The sequence below is a fragment of the Anopheles merus genome, chromosome 2L, assembly GCF_017562075.2.
Source record: "Anopheles merus strain MAF chromosome 2L, AmerM5.1, whole genome shotgun sequence".
NCBI classification, from domain to species: Eukaryota; Metazoa; Arthropoda; class Insecta; order Diptera; family Culicidae; genus Anopheles; species Anopheles merus.
In genome coordinates this window covers 13,523,698-13,541,872 of record NC_054083.1, presented here as the reverse complement: position 1 = coordinate 13,541,872, position 18,175 = coordinate 13,523,698, and the positions used below count along the sequence as shown (strand labels likewise).

The 18,175-nt window shown below is 41.7% G+C and overlaps 2 protein-coding genes across 5 annotated transcripts; one reads left to right on the top strand and one right to left on the bottom strand.

Moving 5' to 3' along the window:
• Nucleotides 1-3: 3 nt before the first annotated feature.
• On the bottom strand, nucleotides 4-5,130 carry LOC121593764 (calnexin). 3 transcript variants are annotated; one of them, XM_041916428.1, is made up of 8 exons: nucleotides 4,989-5,130; nucleotides 4,308-4,924; nucleotides 3,751-4,161; nucleotides 3,542-3,675; nucleotides 2,851-3,439; nucleotides 2,636-2,776; nucleotides 2,190-2,318; nucleotides 4-1,492 (listed from the first exon to the last, which is right to left on the bottom strand). In XM_041916428.1, the coding sequence occupies exons 2-8, from the start codon at nucleotides 4,428-4,430 to the stop codon at nucleotides 1,112-1,114; spliced, it is 1,908 nt and encodes a 635-aa protein (XP_041772362.1). In that variant the 5' UTR covers nucleotides 4,431-4,924; nucleotides 4,989-5,130; the 3' UTR covers nucleotides 4-1,111. The 3 variants fall into 3 exon arrangements, with proteins under 3 accessions (XP_041772362.1, XP_041772360.1, XP_041772363.1); XM_041916426.1 differs by having other exon boundaries at nucleotides 4,308-5,130; XM_041916429.1 differs by lacking the exon at nucleotides 2,190-2,318 and adding an exon at nucleotides 1,888-2,007 and having other exon boundaries at nucleotides 4,308-5,127.
• A 4,546-nt stretch (nucleotides 5,131-9,676) lies between these two features.
• LOC121593254 (E3 SUMO-protein ligase PIAS2) lies at nucleotides 9,677-17,817 on the top strand. Of its 2 annotated transcripts, XM_041915470.1 has the most exons (11): nucleotides 9,678-9,958; nucleotides 11,147-11,310; nucleotides 11,409-12,039; nucleotides 12,125-12,365; nucleotides 12,438-12,543; nucleotides 12,623-12,751; nucleotides 12,846-13,009; nucleotides 13,152-13,246; nucleotides 13,331-13,511; nucleotides 15,867-15,947; nucleotides 16,388-17,817. In XM_041915470.1, exons 1-11 carry the CDS (start codon nucleotides 9,917-9,919, stop codon nucleotides 16,519-16,521), a joined length of 1,968 nt encoding a protein of 655 aa, XP_041771404.1. In that variant the 5' UTR covers nucleotides 9,678-9,916; the 3' UTR covers nucleotides 16,522-17,817. The 2 variants fall into 2 exon arrangements, with proteins under 2 accessions (XP_041771405.1, XP_041771404.1); XM_041915471.1 differs by lacking the exons at nucleotides 15,867-15,947; nucleotides 16,388-17,817 and adding an exon at nucleotides 15,139-15,564 and having other exon boundaries at nucleotides 9,677-9,958.
• The last annotated feature ends 358 nt before the right edge of the window (nucleotides 17,818-18,175 follow it).

Genomic DNA, 18,175 nt, shown 5'->3' with positions numbered 1-18,175 from the left:
AGATCCTGTCGATGGTCAATTACGTTACGATTTATTTGTATTTAACCGGGGCACTCGTGTTCATCGAGTTTTTATCGAGCATTCACACAGTGCGCGTTAGTGTTCAATCGATCTAACCCTAGACTGAGGTTGAGTACAATCAAAAACTTGCTGCATTACAGGTTTTTTTTAAATGATTTTTTCACACCTAAAACCCACACACAAAAATGCTACCTATAATATGGAATATAGTTGAACATCATCGCTGAACGCAAGAACCGGTCAGGTAGATGTATGAATATCAAAACGAAAACAACATTTTTCCTCTTACTTTAACGTGTAGTTCTAATTTACTCCGAAACAAATTGAAAGACAAAGGAAATCTCTAAATGCCACACATACAAACATAATCAATGGATGAAACAATGATTTAATGGATATTTCAGCAGCTGCAAATGCACTTACATACCCACCCTCCCTTCCGTATGTTAGTTTAGAATCGTTCACTTAAACTAGAGCCAATTTCCTTTGGTGCTAAGTATATATGCAAAAAAACGTATCCAAATTGCTTAACCGTTACGCTCTATTTACTGTTCCCCGCTTGTTTTTTTTTTTGTTTCGTCTGGTTTAATTTCGGCTAACAGAAGTACAAACGTAACGTTGTATATACCGTGAAGAAATGCATTATTCTAAGCAGTAATTCGGCGTTGGAAAAGCTAGCCTGACCTTAACTTGTTTGTTAACTTGCACACCCAGCAGGGGTCTATTGGGAATAAATATGGGGCCGGTCCCGTGGGAGAGCCGTTCACACGTTGCGTAAGAATACACGCGTGCCCTATGCTCACACACGACGATTTGACCCAGCAGGGGCTAATTTTAGACCAGATCGAAAGCTATTAAGAACTATGTGAGATGAGCTAACAAAAAAAAGAACCCGACTGTCAAGATAAATTAAAAGCTTGGAAATGATTATTGCATGTCTACGGGCACATACACGCTGAGATAGAAGAAAACATTACGTTACGGGACCTCTCTAGGTGTCCTTTACCAATCGATACTGTACCATGCAAACGCAACCACATCTAACGGCTTATAGGTTATTGTTCTACCATTCTACCTCTCCGCTTAGCTTCTAATCCTTGCGGGCTCTTCTCTTCTTTAGGCCTTCTCCGCCTTCCGAATTCTTGCTATCTACTGGTGCATCGCTTGACGATGCTTCCTCTTCACCGGCCTCCATTTCCTGAGCCTCTTCCTGTGCTTCGTCGTCTTCCTCGTCCTCTTCAGCCTCATCGCCGTCACGTTCATCCTCATTCTCTGCGTAAGCTTCGCCGGCACTGCTGGCTGACCGTGAACCGGAGGACCCCGTGGCTGCGGCATTCAGCTTTGTTTTACTCGATCGTCCATCGTCTTCCGCCTCCTCTCCGGCACCACCGACCAGCTCGTCCTGCTCGTGCTCCGGTGCTGGATAATCGTCATTCTTCTTCTTGCGTCCAATTTCCGCCTTGGCGTCACCCTTCTCGCGAAAAAATGAAAAAATATTGTTAAACATTTGATACGACATCTGGTTTGAAATACAATCACAATTTTGCTTAGTGATGTGCCTTGTAAATCAGGAGATTCATTCATACCAATCAAGAGTCTTTCTAAATGAATGTTAAATCGGAATCTTGAGCTTAAAGAATCTTTGGGTACAGTCAAGCATTTTTAGAGTCCTTCTTCAAAGATTGGTAGACTAAAAGGTAATTAAACCCTTCATAATATTTAATCTTACGAATTGGAAAACCTTGTAGCTGAAGAAGGGAAACTTTGTAACGATTTCTACCGATTCAGTGATTCATTTCGAAGATTCATTGCGAGTCATGAATCGGACACCGATTTACGCAGCACTAGTTTAGCATTAAATGTTACCTTGGTAAAGCACATGAAGTAGATCATCAAAGCAACTGGCAATCCTACTACTACTATCAATACAGCCCACATCCAGGGGTTGCTGTTGCAGTACTTAAGCACACGCGATACGAGGGTTTCCTAAAGTGGGGAGTTAACATTGGAGGAAGGGAAAAAGGCGGGCATTAGCAAATAACTACAGTTTAGCATACTGACGACGCATGGCGGACAACGGATGTTCAGGGAAACTTTGCTGAGCTGATTATACAATGGCATTTTGATTGTTATCGAGCCTACAATTGTGAACAGCAACATATAAAGACCTCTTTATCGCGTCGAGACCACAGGAACCATACGTAGGCAATCAATGGTATTGAGCAGTACACAAAGTATGCTCCCCAATAGCCTGGCTTGTAGTTAATGTACCGCATCGCTCGGTCCCATAGGGTTTGCTGCAGCAGTTGCATAGTTAAAACGCAATCGAAATGGTAAAAAAAGGAAATTTATGCAATGTATGTATAAAAACTGCGATATATGTTGACTTCGAAGATCGAAATAACTTGGATATGCCATTCTGTTTCAAATTATGGCTGATGGGAGTGGACAAACCACATAAAAGTGCAATATATTGATGTGACAAATGTGTTTAGTCACCGAAATATCTCCGATAATCGGTTCATTTAAACGGCATCGAAAACAGCAAAGGAAAGTTAATCCGGCTAACCTCAGCGGAATACCTTTATCCCTGTCCAACCTCCAACTAACTTACCGCCTGCCGATCAAGCGTCTTCACTTTGAGATCGAACGTTTGTGCAGCCCATTCGTCGGCAACGGATTCATCATCGCAAATAACAATGTTATCAAACAGTATATCGTTTGACATGGACCAAAGTTCGATGCCTACCGCGGCCTGTAACAAAAAAAAAGGAAAACATATTTGATTTCCAACAGTAAATCACTCCCACAGTCGAAAGTTTTACTCACAATCGGTGTCATTCGGAACGGCGTTAGATCTTCAAAGAAGTCCGGATTAGAAATCTTGCGCGGGGCCCACTTTCCTTGGTAGTTTACGTTAGCGATTAGCGGCGGGCGCCATTTGCCCTTGTAGTTAGGGTTCGGTACCATCGGAGCCTTCCACAAACCGCAACCAACCGCCTTCTCACACATCGGGTTCGGAATCAGGGGCGGTTCCCACTCACCATCCATATCGTTGTCCCAGTCCTCCGGCTTCACGGCCGAACTGTCCGGTACCATCTCCTCCACATCGTCCAACCAGCCGGCCGGCTTGGTAGCCTTCGGGTCGGGAATTTGTGCCGGTTCGTCCTCGTTCCAGTCGTCGGGTTTGGTCGCTTCGGGATCGGGGATTTTTTCGCGATCGTCCCAGTTCTCCGGCTTGCGGTCCTCCGGGTCATCGATCTCGGCAGGCGGGTTCACTGCCGGCGTAAAGTTGGTGAGCAACGAGCCCTCGTTGACGGTTTTGTGATCCACTCGTATGGTGTACGTGTTATCCGGGCGAATAATCAATTGGTACAAATGGGGGCGTTTGTCTTTGAACGGATCATCAAGCCGATCTCTAAACAACAAAAAGAAAACGCAAACACAACAAAAGCAGACGTGTAATTTCAATCAACGGCAACGAGAACAATGCACAAAACACCACCAAGCTGCTACTTACTTCTGTTTGTTGCAATGCTTCTCCGTGATAGTACCATTAATCGGGTTAACGTGTCGGAAAATGAAATGCAACTTTACGTCGTTGCCACACTTGTCCGGTCCGAACATAATCGTGTACGGTGTTTTGTCGTGGAACTATGCACATGAGGCAACCAAAATGAGGTAAGTAAGATGCACACGAGACTACACCGCAACCGTGTTCGTACGTACCTGCTTCAGATCCTTCGTACCGTCGCCGACGGAAAGGAGCTTTATGTAGGAGCCACCGCATTCCTGGCCCTCCTGCAAGTTGACCTCGTACTGTACCACGAGCGGCTTGTCCTCGAACACGAATGGTCGGTTGAGCAGCAAAGGCGAAGCAATCGCAGCATGCTTCGCTTTCGATTTCAGCACCAACCCATAGTCGTTCGCTAGAATCGGTCGCTGCGGCTGCTCGACCGCCCATTCACCGTCGTATTTGGCCACCTCTTCGGCAGCGTCGTCTTTCTTGGCCTTTGATTTCACCCACCGCTTCTCGATGGCATCGCTCGCACCATCGAACAGATCATCGAAATGTTCAGCAAAATACATACGCTTCGGGTCTACCGTTGGTGTTTCGTACTGCTCAGCATCCCCAGCCGGCTTCAGGACAAAACAAAGAACAAATAGTTTAATTCGCTTATCGCTGGACAAAGCACTAAGTGATAAAAAGGCACACCTGGTGTGTTGTGCGCCGGATTACCAGGCTGGGCTAGCATAACACGTTACTTCACCAGCCGCAAACGTACCTGAGACTCGGAGGAAATTTCGTCATTTCCATGTACCACGGGGTTATGAAATAATAGCACGGTGCTCAGCAAAGCAATCCGCCACAGCAGCGGCGACCACCGGGGTCTGTTTAATTTCATCATGCTCTACTTCCCTGGCCCAGCACTTGTCCCTTACTGTCCGCGAGCCGCGAGCTGTACTAACAATTTACCACCCAGTCAAATGCAGCACCTCACTTCAATGGTCGCACAAATTCGATTAGTACACGTATGACAAAACTATGAGCGCATGATCTCCACTGCCTGCTGCTCCGTCTGTCTGCCGGCAAACTCGTGATGCTACACTGCGTGTGTGTGTGTGTGTGTATGTGTATATGATTGTGTGTGTGTATATTGGCCCGGTTAGGGTCGAGGGGAGCAAGTCCCTGCTGGTACGCCCGTTCGTTCGCTTCCCAGCACTTCAATCAACGTTGTGCGCGGAACGAACAGCGAGCCGCGATAGGGGAGCAAACACTTTTTGGGCTTCGTGGGAAGGATAATCAAATTAAAACTCCCTAAAATGATGCAAACATCCGCTCTGTGCAGCTACTTTTCACACGACGCTACCAATAGCACTGCCGCCAATCACTGGACAAATACTTTGAATGAAATTAATATTATTATTTCTCGTGCACGTTGCAAGTTGCCCGTTCAACGTTTTACCAAAACTGTAGCCAGCTTTGTTCCACAGAAATGTATCTCGAACGGAGAGAATGAGTTCACACTGCAGCCGAGAATGTAAATAAGATAATCAGCGAATTTTAGTTTATTCGTTGAAGGAATTGCCGGATATTCCAGCGCCCACGGATAAGCCAAACTGTTGTGTTAACGGAAAAAGGTCCACTGGCAAGGTGCTTGCAGTTGAGGTAGCTGGTGGTGAATTTAAAATCAAGAAACTATTTGTGGTAAAAATATTAGATGCATTTTCTCGACTATTAACCTTTAAGTTGGCAACCGGATACCCGGGTATTTTTTTCAACTTCGAACTGCAATAACTTTTGATTCATTGCTTTTATTGACCTGAAATTTTCCGTAGCCTTCCAACTTTTAATTTATGATTTTTTGGTGGATAAGTTGTACAGGCAGTCCCCGAGATACACGGTTAATGGGGACCGAAAACGGCCGCAGAATACCGCGTATCTCGAATTTCCGCGTAAGTCGAATTTCGTGATTTCCAGCCAAAATATCAATAATTTTCGTGCAATTTTGCAAGTAGGGGGTGGTTTTCGCCACCATATTAATTATTTGATATGCTTCTACTGAATTGAACAATTTTAAACCTTTTTAAACAGTATTTTACATTCGTTCAATACGTTAATTATTTGGTATTTCACAATGGATGTGTCAAATCAGTACAATTTTTTCAAAGAACTATCAAATTTGGAAAACCGCGTGTCTCCGAATCTGCGTATAAGAGGTACCGTGTATCTCGGGGACCGCCTGTAATTTTAAACAGCCTGTAAGTATTTTATTTTGATTTTTGTTTAACTCTACCACGTAAGTTGGCAACCAGCATACCCGGGTATTCCATACATTTTGTATGGAGAATGACGTTTCTCATCTTCCGCTTTTCGTATTGTGCTTATTTTCGAGTCAAATTCAAGCGATTCCAAATTTCAATTTGACCGTTATTTTTATAATAAAATGAAAAAAACTTAATGAATAAATGAAATAGAAGAGAATATATGGTCGGCATTACTTGCTTACAGCATTAAAATATAGAAAGCATTGTTTACCTATGAAAATCGTTAATTTTTTGCATCAAAACGTGTGGAATACCCGGGTATGCCGGTTGCCAACTTACGTGTGTAAATCTAGTTGCTAAATCTTGGTTTGATACTCTACGGTTAATGAGAAACTGCCAAACGGCGATCTGCTTATTTGACTACAATAGAATGGATATATCTTGTACTTGTTGTTGGGCTGTCTTTTTACTACATGCTGTTCAAAAATTTAAAAAAAAAATTAATACGAGGAGGAGGTTTGAAAAACTAGCTGATTTCAAACATTAAATATTAATGAAAACACTCAAAAACGCACGAAACAATTAAGATATTTGACACATCCATTGTGAAATACCAAATAATTTCCGTATTTATCGAATTTCAAATACCATTTCAAAAGGTTTAAAACTGTTCAATTCGGTAGAAATATATCAAATAATTAATATGGTGGCTAAAGCCACCCCCTACTTGCAACATTGCACGAAAATTAGGGATATTTTAGCTGGGAATCACGAAATTCGACTTACGCGAAAATTCGTAATACGCAGTATTTTGCGGCCGTTTTGGGTCCCCATTAACCGTCCCAAATAGCCAAAATTGCTTAAGCAGCTTATTTTGGCACGCTAAAGATCGCTGCTCTAATTCGCCTTTTGCAGTAGATAAACAGCATCAAAGTTCTATGTGGGTCTTTCAAACAGCGCCTAAGCAGCTTCCTTATGCCACGATGCCAGGGATTATTTTTCTTTGTGTTTTATTTTCAAGCAAGTGTCATCGATGAAATAAACAACAAGATTTGTTTCGTTTAAACACAAATGTACAGGCGGTCCCCGAGATACACGGTACCTCTTATACGCGGATTCGGAGATACGCGGTTTTCCAAATTTGACAGTTCTATGAGCAAATTGTACTGATTTGACACATCCATTGTGAAATACCTAATAATTTACGTATTGAACGAATGTAAAATACTATTTAAAAAGGTTTAAAATTGTTCAATTCAGTAGAAACATATCAAATAATTAATTTGGTGGCGAAAACCACCCCCTACTTGCAAAATTGCACGAAAATTAGTGATATTTTGGCTGGAAATCCCGAGATTCGTCTTACGCGGAAATTCGAGATACGCGGTATTCTGCGGTCGTTTTCGGTCCCCATTAACCGTGTATCTCGGGGACCGCCTGTATATGTTTAAATCCTTTGTATTGATGAATTACAAAAATTTTACACAATTTACTGATAATTCACAATCACTTCACTCAATATTCATTCTTCAATTAACGAATCTAACGTGTGCAGCAGCAATGAGATTATTGCCGGCGTCCGTCTTTGAAACTTTGACAAGAGCCACCTTGAACCGATGTCATGCATTAAAAAGCTATAAAGTTCCACCAAGTTCAGTACCCTTTCTTAACAAGCCTTCAAGTTCCATCATGAACCCTACACATAGTGCTAATCAGCCGCAAAGTTCCAAAAAGTACCATGTGCCTGTTAAAAAGCTCCATAGTTCCGCAAAGTACCGTCTTTCTCTTAATCAGCCACAAAGTACGACATCGGAACGATTTTTCGTTAAACAGCACTAAATCAGCTATAAAGTACGAGCTGGCTATTTGAGAGAATAGCGATTAACGAAAAGTATCTGCGCATTCGAAATAAAAATCAGGCTAATCGCAGAGAGAGTGAGATAGCGAGAGGCGATACATCCGTTCGTACGGAAGTGTCAAAATAGGAGGCTTTGCGAGGAGAGGAGGAAAATCGACAGTCTTGTGATCGATCTTAGCAGGGATGGACGCAACTATTCGATTGGACGAAATAAAAAGTTGTTATTAATAAAAAAAATATTTCGGAAACCACCACACCGGGGTCTGGAATAGTGGGTGAGTCATCCCAAGCGCCACAGATTAAGCTTAAACGACTGGAAAATTGAATATCCATATAAAAAAATGAAAGCTCCACAGCTTCATTGGTTTGATCAATAGATGGCGTATTACAACTCATCATTATATTGCTATCCTGTTCTTGCAATGTGTTTCGACAAGTTTCATCTTATCATGACCTATATAGCCTTATAACTTTCTGAGCAAAAATCTATGTGAATGGTCGTGTGGTCAGATATGTGGGTATCAACACCAACGACCATAACTCAATTCTCACTTGCTTCAGTACTGGTGGTTTCCGTTGGAGTTTAGTAATTAAACAATTGTATCGCCGTTCTAGTTCTAGCGATGCATAACTTCAATGCGAAACCATACAACAGTACAGAGGAAATGAGAAAGCTCTCCTCCAAGCGATGAAGCTCAATTGGTTGGTGTATCCCACCAACAGAGAGCGCCACCAGCTTTTTTGCTATTTTTAGAATGAATGAGTCGTTTGCCGTCTGCTAAACGAAGTCTTTCTATATTCCGTTTAGGTAGAGAACTTGAGTCGTTTAGAAGCCGTTTAGTGGTCGTTTAGTGGATTTGTGGCACTTGGGATACGATTCATTCCACGACCCGACACGAAGTCGGGTGCGAGCCAGTCGGAATCGATTCCGATTCTTGGGTGCGCTAGGTCGGATTCGGAATCAAATCCCACCCGCGGGTGCAACGAGTTTGGGTCGACCCGAATGATGAGTAGGTCCGAGAAAGTATAAGCGACTCCGATCCGTTGGTGCAGCGAGTTTGGGTCGAGTATTGAACCTACATTGATCCGAACCGACTCGAACTCGCTGCACCAACGGGTCGGAGTCGCTTCCCAAGCGCCACATATTAAGCTTAAACGACTGGAAAATCGAATATCCATAGAAAAAAATGAAAGCTCCATAGCTTTGTTGGTTTGCTCAATAGATGGCATGTTAAAACTCATCATTATATTGCTGTCCTTTTCTTGCAATGTGTTTCAAAAAATTTAATCTAATCATGAGCTATATAGCCTTCTAACTTTCCGAGCATAAATCTATATGAATGGTCGTGTGGTCAGATACATGGGTATCAACACCAACGACCATTGCTCAAATCCCACTTGCTTCAGTGCTGGAGGTTTACATTGAAGTTTAGTATTTATACAATCGTATCGCCGTTCTAGTTCTAGCGAAGCATAACATCAATGCAAAAACCATACAACAGTACAGAGGGAATTAGAAAGCTAATCTCTCTAAGCGAGGAAAGCGCTCCACTGGTTGGGTATCCCCACCAACTGATGGCGCCACCAGCTTTTTCTTGCTATTTTTAGAATGCATGAGTCGTTCACCGTCTACTAAACGAAGTCTTTCTATATTCCGTTTAGGTACAGAGCTAGAGTCGTTTAGAACCCGTTTAGTGGTCGTTTAGTGAATTTGTGGCGCTTGGGTTATGCTTTCATTTACCTTTACGACGTATATTTACGAAATCGTTACACCTACTGAACCTTCTTGTACCTTTCGGGTCAACCCGAACGACTCCGGGTCGCTTACAGATTGCTCCGACCCGGTAGGTTCGGGTCGAAAATCGCAAATAACTAGTCTGAGCCGTGCCCACCTTTGGAGCCGTTTTGCCCATCACTAGTTTGTGACCTCACAAAAAAACGCGAGCATATTCACCTACATTAGAAAAGGACGGAAAAGACAAAAAGAGCACTTCTTTATATACCTTGTTTGCTCTTCCAACTGCCAGATGTCATTTAACAGTGTGTATGTGTGTGTGCGTGTGTGTGCGTGTATGTCTGAGCGTAATTGTTCTGTCTTGTGAGTGTGCAGAGAAATTCTGTGAACTTTTTCGCTTCGTTTGTATGGTTTTCAAGTTGCAAGTGAAACGAAATCAATCGAAAAGCGATTCGCCGGAATCTGAATCGATGTAACTTCGAGGAATTATCTTCCGTCGCGCATGCACATTCCATTACAGCAGTCGCTAGAAGATGAGAAAGACGCGGCAAGCCGCTGAATTTACTGAGCTCAAGGTATGTGTCCTGGCAGGTTTCCACATCCCGTGCAATATTGGTGCGATTCCGTGGGTAGCAAGGATCTTGACTATCATCTGCCCACAACTTTGGGCGGCAAGGACGCTATTTCGCTACTAATTGTTTGTATAGGATGTCTTCCGCCCAATAGAGTAAAATAAGTATGTGTTGTTTAGCTGTCCACGGCTACTATTTTTTAGTTCCGAAGAAGTGCTGCTTAATAGTGCTGTGCTTAAAATTGGTACTGGAGAGTTTTGCTCGTCCCGAAAACTTTCCTGCCAAACTCCGTGATGTTAAAGGGGAGGGTGTAGAAAGTGGCAGTGAATGAAATAAATGCAGGATGTGATGAGGAGGATTGCAGAGTACAACAGAAACTTTGTTTCGTTGATGCTTACACAGCGCGTACATGCTTATAAAAGTGATCTCTATGTAGTTTTCACGAATATCTTCGAAACGTTTTTTGCTTTTTTCAATTCCACCACAAGAGTAATCAAACCACACGTTTAACCAAGCCAGCGAAAGGCGGCAGATGTGTGCGGGTGTGTGAGTGTTTGTCAGCGCATACAGCACACTCGGTGTGTTTGTGTGTGCGCTAATTTCTATTGTGTGGTGTGTATACCCCTGAAACCATGTTTCATTTTCGTGGATAAGCATTTCTGCATTTAGCACGGGTAGCATGCGGGGCTACGACCGTACAGCTTGAGGATAAAGTATTTTTCATATTCATATTCAGAAACTCAAGCCCCACGTGTGGTGAAAATGTGTTAACCTGTGGAGAACCAGGAATGCGAGATACAGGCCAGGAACGAGGATTGTTCCGGTGGTTCTGCCGCTAGGGAGTATGTATAATTCTCAGAACACACCGCACACGGTGTCTGGAAACGCGAATCCAACCAAAGACCTGATGCAAACATGAAACAAGCGACTCCTCACTTGCGCCCCGGGTGTCGAAAGAGAATCAGTAGCGTGTTGAGTGACGAACAAATGACACAACATTAGGTCCCTTTTGCTGAACTTCCCATACGCTTTATGCGACGAGTTATCACGCGTTGTACAATATTCGAACCTGAACCGGTGTGTGAGATTCTTCTTATTTAATGTGTGTATGCGCGCACGTGTGTGTGTGTGTGTGTGTGTGTGTGTGTGTGTGTGTGTGTGTGTGTGTGTGTGTGTGTTTTGTATTTTCAGGAATTGGTAAATCAACTACGAGTGTGCGATTTACAGCAATTGCTTGGCGAACACAACATCAGTCGAAGCGGTCGCAAATCGGATCTAGTTGATCGTGCTCTGAATCTAGTTCGGCAGAACGTTCAAGTACTGAAGCATCGAGTGCGTGAATTGCATCGAAAAGCGTACGTTTTATTTTATACCATTATACCGTTGTTGTAGTTGTTTTTGTTGGTGATGTGCAGCTTATCTAACCGAACTATCGTGTACCTGATCGTTTCAGTCAGCAGGAGGCCCAGGAACTATTGACGTCGTCCACGACCAGCACATCAGGCAGTGGTGCGGGCGACCAGTCGCTGCTGCCACAGGTCGTGCTACAGCCGGTCGAAACCAACCCGCTCGCCGTACAGTCGCTGCTGGCGTCCGGCGGACATATTGCTGGTGGTGCCAACAACGGTACCGTTGTGAGCCACAGCACGACGACCAGTGCGCGCACCGGTACGGCCATGTATCAGCAACAGTACGCGAACGCCGTCCAGACCGACAACCGAGTTGGGCAGGTGCATGCCAACGGCAGCATGGCCGTGCCCGGGTACGGCGACTACCCGATACATCCCGATGTGCAACTGAAAAAGCTGGCCTTTTTCGACGTTATGGCCACCCTGCTGAAGCCGGCTACGCTGGTACCGAGCAACACTGCCCAGCGGGTGCAGGAAGGTTCCTACTTCTTTCATCTGACGCCACAGCAGGCGAACGAAATTGCACTGAACCGTGACATCAGCAATTCCGCCAAAATAGAGCATAACGTACAGGTTCAGCTTAGATTTTGTCTGCTAGAAACAACCTGCGAGCAGGACGATCACTTTCCGCCCAACATAGTGTTGAAGGTGAACAACAAACTATGCCCGTTGCCGGTAAGATCGCAAGCGCCATCAAGGGCTTTCATGTGTTTGTGTGTGTTTTATAACGTACTTTACGTATAATTGTTTTTTTTTATAGAATCCAATTCCCACCAACAAGCCAGGGGTGGAACCAAAAAGACCACCCCGGCCGGTCAACATAACAGCGCAGGTGAAGCTATCGCCGACGGTGGCCAACCACATCTCTGTATCCTGGTGTACGGAGTACAATCGCGGGTATGCAGTAGCATGCTACTTAGTGCGCAAGCTGTCATCGGCTCAACTCTTACAAAGGCTGAAAACTAAGGGCGTCAAAGCGGCAGATTACACTCGAGCATTAAGTATGCGGCCTCGTTTTTTTTGTGCGTGATTGGTGCCAAACATAATGTTATGCATTTTTGTTTTACTTTCAGTTAAAGAAAAGCTGAATGAAGATGCTGATTGTGAAATTGCAACCACAATGCTAAAAGTGTCGTTAATTTGTCCATTGGGAAAGATGCGCATGACCACACCTTGCCGGTCAGTTAACAACCGATCCGTCGATAAAACCATTAAGTAGCCGAGCTCTAACGTGTTTATCTTGTTCTCTCTATCTCAGTTCATCGACATGCTCCCATCTACAGTGTTTCGATGCGTCGTTATATCTGCAAATGAATGAGCGTAAGCCAACATGGAACTGTCCCGTGTGTGATAAACCAGCGGTATACAACAATCTTGTTATCGATGGGTAAGTAGTACAGTTTTTTTTGTTTTGCACAATTGCAATCGATTGCTTCTTGGTATGCGTGAACGGTAATGTATGCTTTTAATTTCCATACTAGCTACTTCCAAGAGGTATTGGTTTCGACAAAACTATCGAGCGAAGATACAGAAATCCAGCTCCACAAAGACGGTTCCTGGAGCACGCGAGTTAAGCTAAACGATTCTGATGATGGATCGCCTAGTAAAGCGGTGCAAAAGGTCGAAGTTATATCGGATGACATTGGTAAGCCTTATGGATGTGGATACGATAGTATAGTTTGCTTGTTGAATCTTCGGATCACTGACGGTCAACCGAACGAAATGCGATGTGTTTCATCATTTTATCTGCACTACTATCTGTTATTAATATAATTTATTTTTTGTAGAAGTAATAACGACGGATCCACCAAAACCGATTGTATCTCAGACTTCCGTCATCTCGACAAATGAACCAACGTCTACGACTACCTCCAGCGAAACGGTAAATATAATCTCAAAATGGTTAACAGAGAAGACAGCTACGGAAATATGACAAAACGTATGTCTTTCTGTATTGCACAAAAAGGTGGATTTGACGCTCAGCGACTCTGACGACGATGCTCCTGCCAAGCGAAAGAAAATCAGCGCCCGCACAAACGGTACTGGAAGTTCGAATAATCCTACGTCCTCGTCTTCCTCCTCCTCGACTTCAGCGGCAGGTAGCTCATCCACTAGCGCCGGGGCCGTAACTCGCTCTAAAGTGAACGGTAAGTTCTGAAAATTCATGAAACGTACGCTTTATTATACTAATCCATTCAAGGGCAATAAATATAGTGTAGGGCGTGTAAGATATTTTATTAATAAGGCGTACTACACTGTATGTAGTGATAAGACGAACAATTATGAATGTTTTTTGTTGTTGTTACAATTGCTTACGATAACAAAGATCGTTTGATTTTTAGGCTATTGATTGGCAAAGTCATGGGTTCAAAGCCCAAATGAACCGTGCCCCTAGGACTGACTATCCTGCTACGAGTAATCAATAAGTCATTGAAAGCCTTGCCCATCAATGGTATAGGCAGGGTTTGACCCCAACAACGATTATTGTGCCAAAGAAGAAGAATAAGATCGGCCAAGTACGACTCGCGATCAGCATGTGCCCCTTTGTTGCAGATAATTGCACTTTTTCCCTTGATATTTTCAGCATAGAACTTTCACACATTCTTATGCTCTTGGTCTATCAATTTGGCACTTCACGTAGAACTCAAGAAAACTCTCTCATAGATCGAGCAGTTTAATAGTGTTTATTTCGGTAGCAAAAAATGCGTACCTTTGTGTGTAAGGCATTTTTTTTTTCTTTTTAACCAGCGCCGAGAACGAACAAACGCGTCTAACGGTTGTCGTATTTTAATCACATTTGTATTGTAATTATTTTGATAAACACGAGTTTGGATTGATTATGTTGCAGCGTTTGTTATATTATTTGTTTGTATTTAATTTTGATATACTTGTCGTACCTCATACATAATAATCAGATTCTGAACACATTAGACAATGAAGGTCGTTTCTGAATGGCTGTTGTCGGTAGGCATCTAAAAGGCCGGACGGGATTGATTACCAGTTGAGATCATGAATCTCAAGAGATTAATAAGTCTCCAAAGATTCAGCTACAGAGCTTGAGTTTCTTATTATTCTTCTTCGTGGCGTAACAACCTAGGTGGACATGCCATCCTATACAGGGTTTCGGGACTTCTTACCAGGTATCAGCCGGATAGTTTGTTTTGCTACGGGAAGACAGTTCATGTGATGCTTGAACCCACGACGTGCATGTTGTTAAGTCGTACGAGTTAATCAATGTATCATGGGAACGGGCAAATTCAATATTTTTAAAATTATACTTCTCTAGAGGTTCATGAATCCCTGAAGATTTATGATTTAATCTCTACAGATTTTTTTTGAGATTCATTAATCTTTAGGATTCGAGATTCGAATCACTCATTGCTGAAGACTCATATGAATGAATCCCAACGAAAGATTCATGAAACCCAACACTAGTTTTGTATACCACATTTTGCACCGCAATTCGATGTTTCAAACTGTGTTGTCTTAATATGAAGGCGAGGTAATATTGTAATTGTAAATAAGATTTTACTGTATGTGGCAGGTGAACCAGATCGATAGCAGATCTGTGAGGCTCTTTTCTAAGTTTTTTTTTATTTGAATCTATGTGTCAGGAACCACACATACACACAAACACACACACGCACGCACACAACCAGAAATCAAAGAAATCCGTCCGACTCGTGCCAAATTGTTGCGTTTGCCTAATTGTCGATTATTTCTTCATCTTTTTTCTCTTTTTGCATTCCTTTGCCACTGCTCTCCCAAACTCAGATAAACAACAACCCGTGGAAAGTGAGAGCGTTGTCATCAGTGAGGAAATAATAGATAACGATGAAGAAAATTTATAAAACACAGGGGGATTTATAACTATTCTTTAGTAAGGCATTTATCCTACAGACGTGCAAAGAAATATGCTTTAACCCATAGGGTAAGGCAACGCTAAGGGATGCGACTCGTAAAATGATAAACCAGTTCATTTAAAAAGTGAGAACAGAATTAAGATTCACTAGACACGGTGAAGGTACAGAGCAGCATTGTGAATTATTTCAATGTAAAAAAGATTGAAAAGATATAACTGTGCTGTGTGACATACAACAGTCTTTAAAAAACGAATCAATAAATTTAATGATGGGCTCACACCACAAATCGATTATTATATTTCATTCTTGAAAATATATTATTATATGTGCAGATAATGGGGGTAATTTATTGTGGAAATGAATGAAACAATAAAAAAAGAATAGACTTGGAAATCTAATAACGTATTTAAGAATAAAAATCATCGTTTAAAAGTGATAAAAATGTCGCAACCTGCACATACACACATGATCGATTGAATTAGTTTATTTCATACATGAAGTTCTGATGTGATTATTAATGTATATAAGGTATTAATAGTCTAATAATACTTTATCGTATTCAGCTTCGTTTGGTTGTAAGTTGTAGTTGGATATCCGTTCATAGTAATTTTTTCTTTCTATTTTTATAAATGTTTGCAGAAGATCCTTCATCGTCAGTAATAATGCTCGACTCTCCCTCGCCGCCATCAACACCTAACCCACCGCACAACGGAAGTAACGGTATGCTATAACATGTTCCCATTCTTTAGTAGAGAAGTTCTCCAAAGAATATAATAACGGTTTTTCAAAATTTTCCAACAAAATAACTGACATGACAATGATGACCATAACATCGCATACAGAAATAGTTATTGACATCTTTGCAGGAAACTATACACGATCCACTATCAGAAATATTGAATAGCCTTTGATGACAAAAGCTTGTTTTTTTTTCTATAAATCTCTTATTTATAAAACTATTTTGTGATATATTACTTCATTTTCAATCATTTCCATATACGTAGTGTTAGTGTAGGAGGGGGAATGGCATGGTATCCATTCCACCTTAAACGCAGACTCGACTTATAATGTGAATTGACTGTTTTGGCTGAACTTCTCAATGTAATTTTTCTATTGTATTGAACGATGCAAATTGAGTGGCGTTTTCTTTTGTTTATTAGATGTGTCTTCAACCACGACTCCATCGCTAGCGGCATTTCACTACCATCAACAACAAGAATCTCCTGGTGGAAGCGGCGGTTCAAATGAGCAAATGAGCAATTTCCAAATCAACCCACTTGCATTGCACCGATAATAATCCATCCCCCATCGAATAGACATCTTCACCAAAAATCGCCCGAATAAAGCGGAAACAGTCGAGGAAGAGCAGCAACCAATTCCAATATTTTTGTTCAAAATTTAACATTGTACCACGTGCAGCCAACCAAGTGCATATTCATATATTACTTGATTAGTATACTCTAATGCACACCCCAGGACTACATTTTTTTTATTTGCCGGACTAGGTTTAACATCTTACGTTAGTTCTTAATGTTTGTGCAAAGGGCGACATTCGGCGAAAAAAAAAGCTATTTATTTAGCGGTCGAGACAACAAACTAATTGAAAGGAGGAAATAGGTGCTTCTCCATCTGAGCTGCAGTTGGGAAGACATAATTTTAACTTAAAATGCTCAATAATTTCTAGCCTATAGAAGCTGAATAACTTGATGTTGTTTTACTTTGGTTCTGCTTCAGTTCAGTGTATGACCTAAGAAGTTTTGTTTTGTGTTTTGGTTTGTAATTTCTGTTTTATTGCTTTTTTTAATGAATCGATCATATTAGCAATCGTTTCATCCTGAATTTGTACTGCAGTGAATGGTGAACAGCCAATATTTGGAAGAGTTTCTACAACTATCGTAATAGTCCGGAGCTATATTTATGTAATAAAAAAAACCCCTGATACATCCATGCAATCAGACACCATAACCGAAAACTGACCGTAGTAGCGGTGCGCGTTTAAGTGATTCAACGGGATGTGCGAATGTGGTGGTATGGTGCTGGTCAATAGGAATTGGGTAAGAATGTGAACAGATATTCAGGAGATTTTCATTAAACAAATGCAGCAAAAACTCACTTTGCATTGTCAGAGAAAACTGATAACAAATTGTCGTTGAAACAGGAGAATGGTGATGCGCTGATTATAATAAGGTTTTTGAACGGTAAATGCCTTAATCATCGATCAACTGGTTCTTATCGACGACTCATGTCATAGAGGGAAGGAACTGATTATATACTAGAGTAAGTTTATTGAAAAGTAATTATCCTTATACACCATTTCTATAGTTGTCCCCCAAAAGTTCAAGCAGTATGTGGAAACAGATATTTAACTTATGATTTTTTTGGTAAAATAGTGAGCACTATTATGCGAATTTTTTTTTGCTGGACATTATTAAAGAGCACTTGTCGTTTACGCGAACATTGCCATGAATTTACCCGACACACAACCGTAGACGTTTATTTCTAACAGAGTACGACTCTCTCAACTTTTATCGTTTTTTTATATATATGTAAAAACTTGTAATTTGACATGAAAAATACATGAATTGAAATACGAATATGTATTCTTTCTTTATACAAAATAATCTTTTTCCATTATTTATGTATAGAATAGGCTATTATGTTTATCACTTATGGGTAAGTATATTCTTACATAATTTAGAATTACCGGCGAATAATCTGGTTCGATAACCGATATAAAAAAAAAACATTTTTATAGTTTCTACCGATCAGATATGTTCTGGATTCTGGATTTCCCTCACATGCAGGACCAATGTTTCTTTCGCTGAGTTAAGTTAAGGGTCATCCAAGAACTACGTAACACAAAACATAATTTTCAATCCCTCCAAATCCACATAGCCCATAAAGCCTGGCATCACCGTGCTATTCGGAGATGAGTTATTTTAATTCCC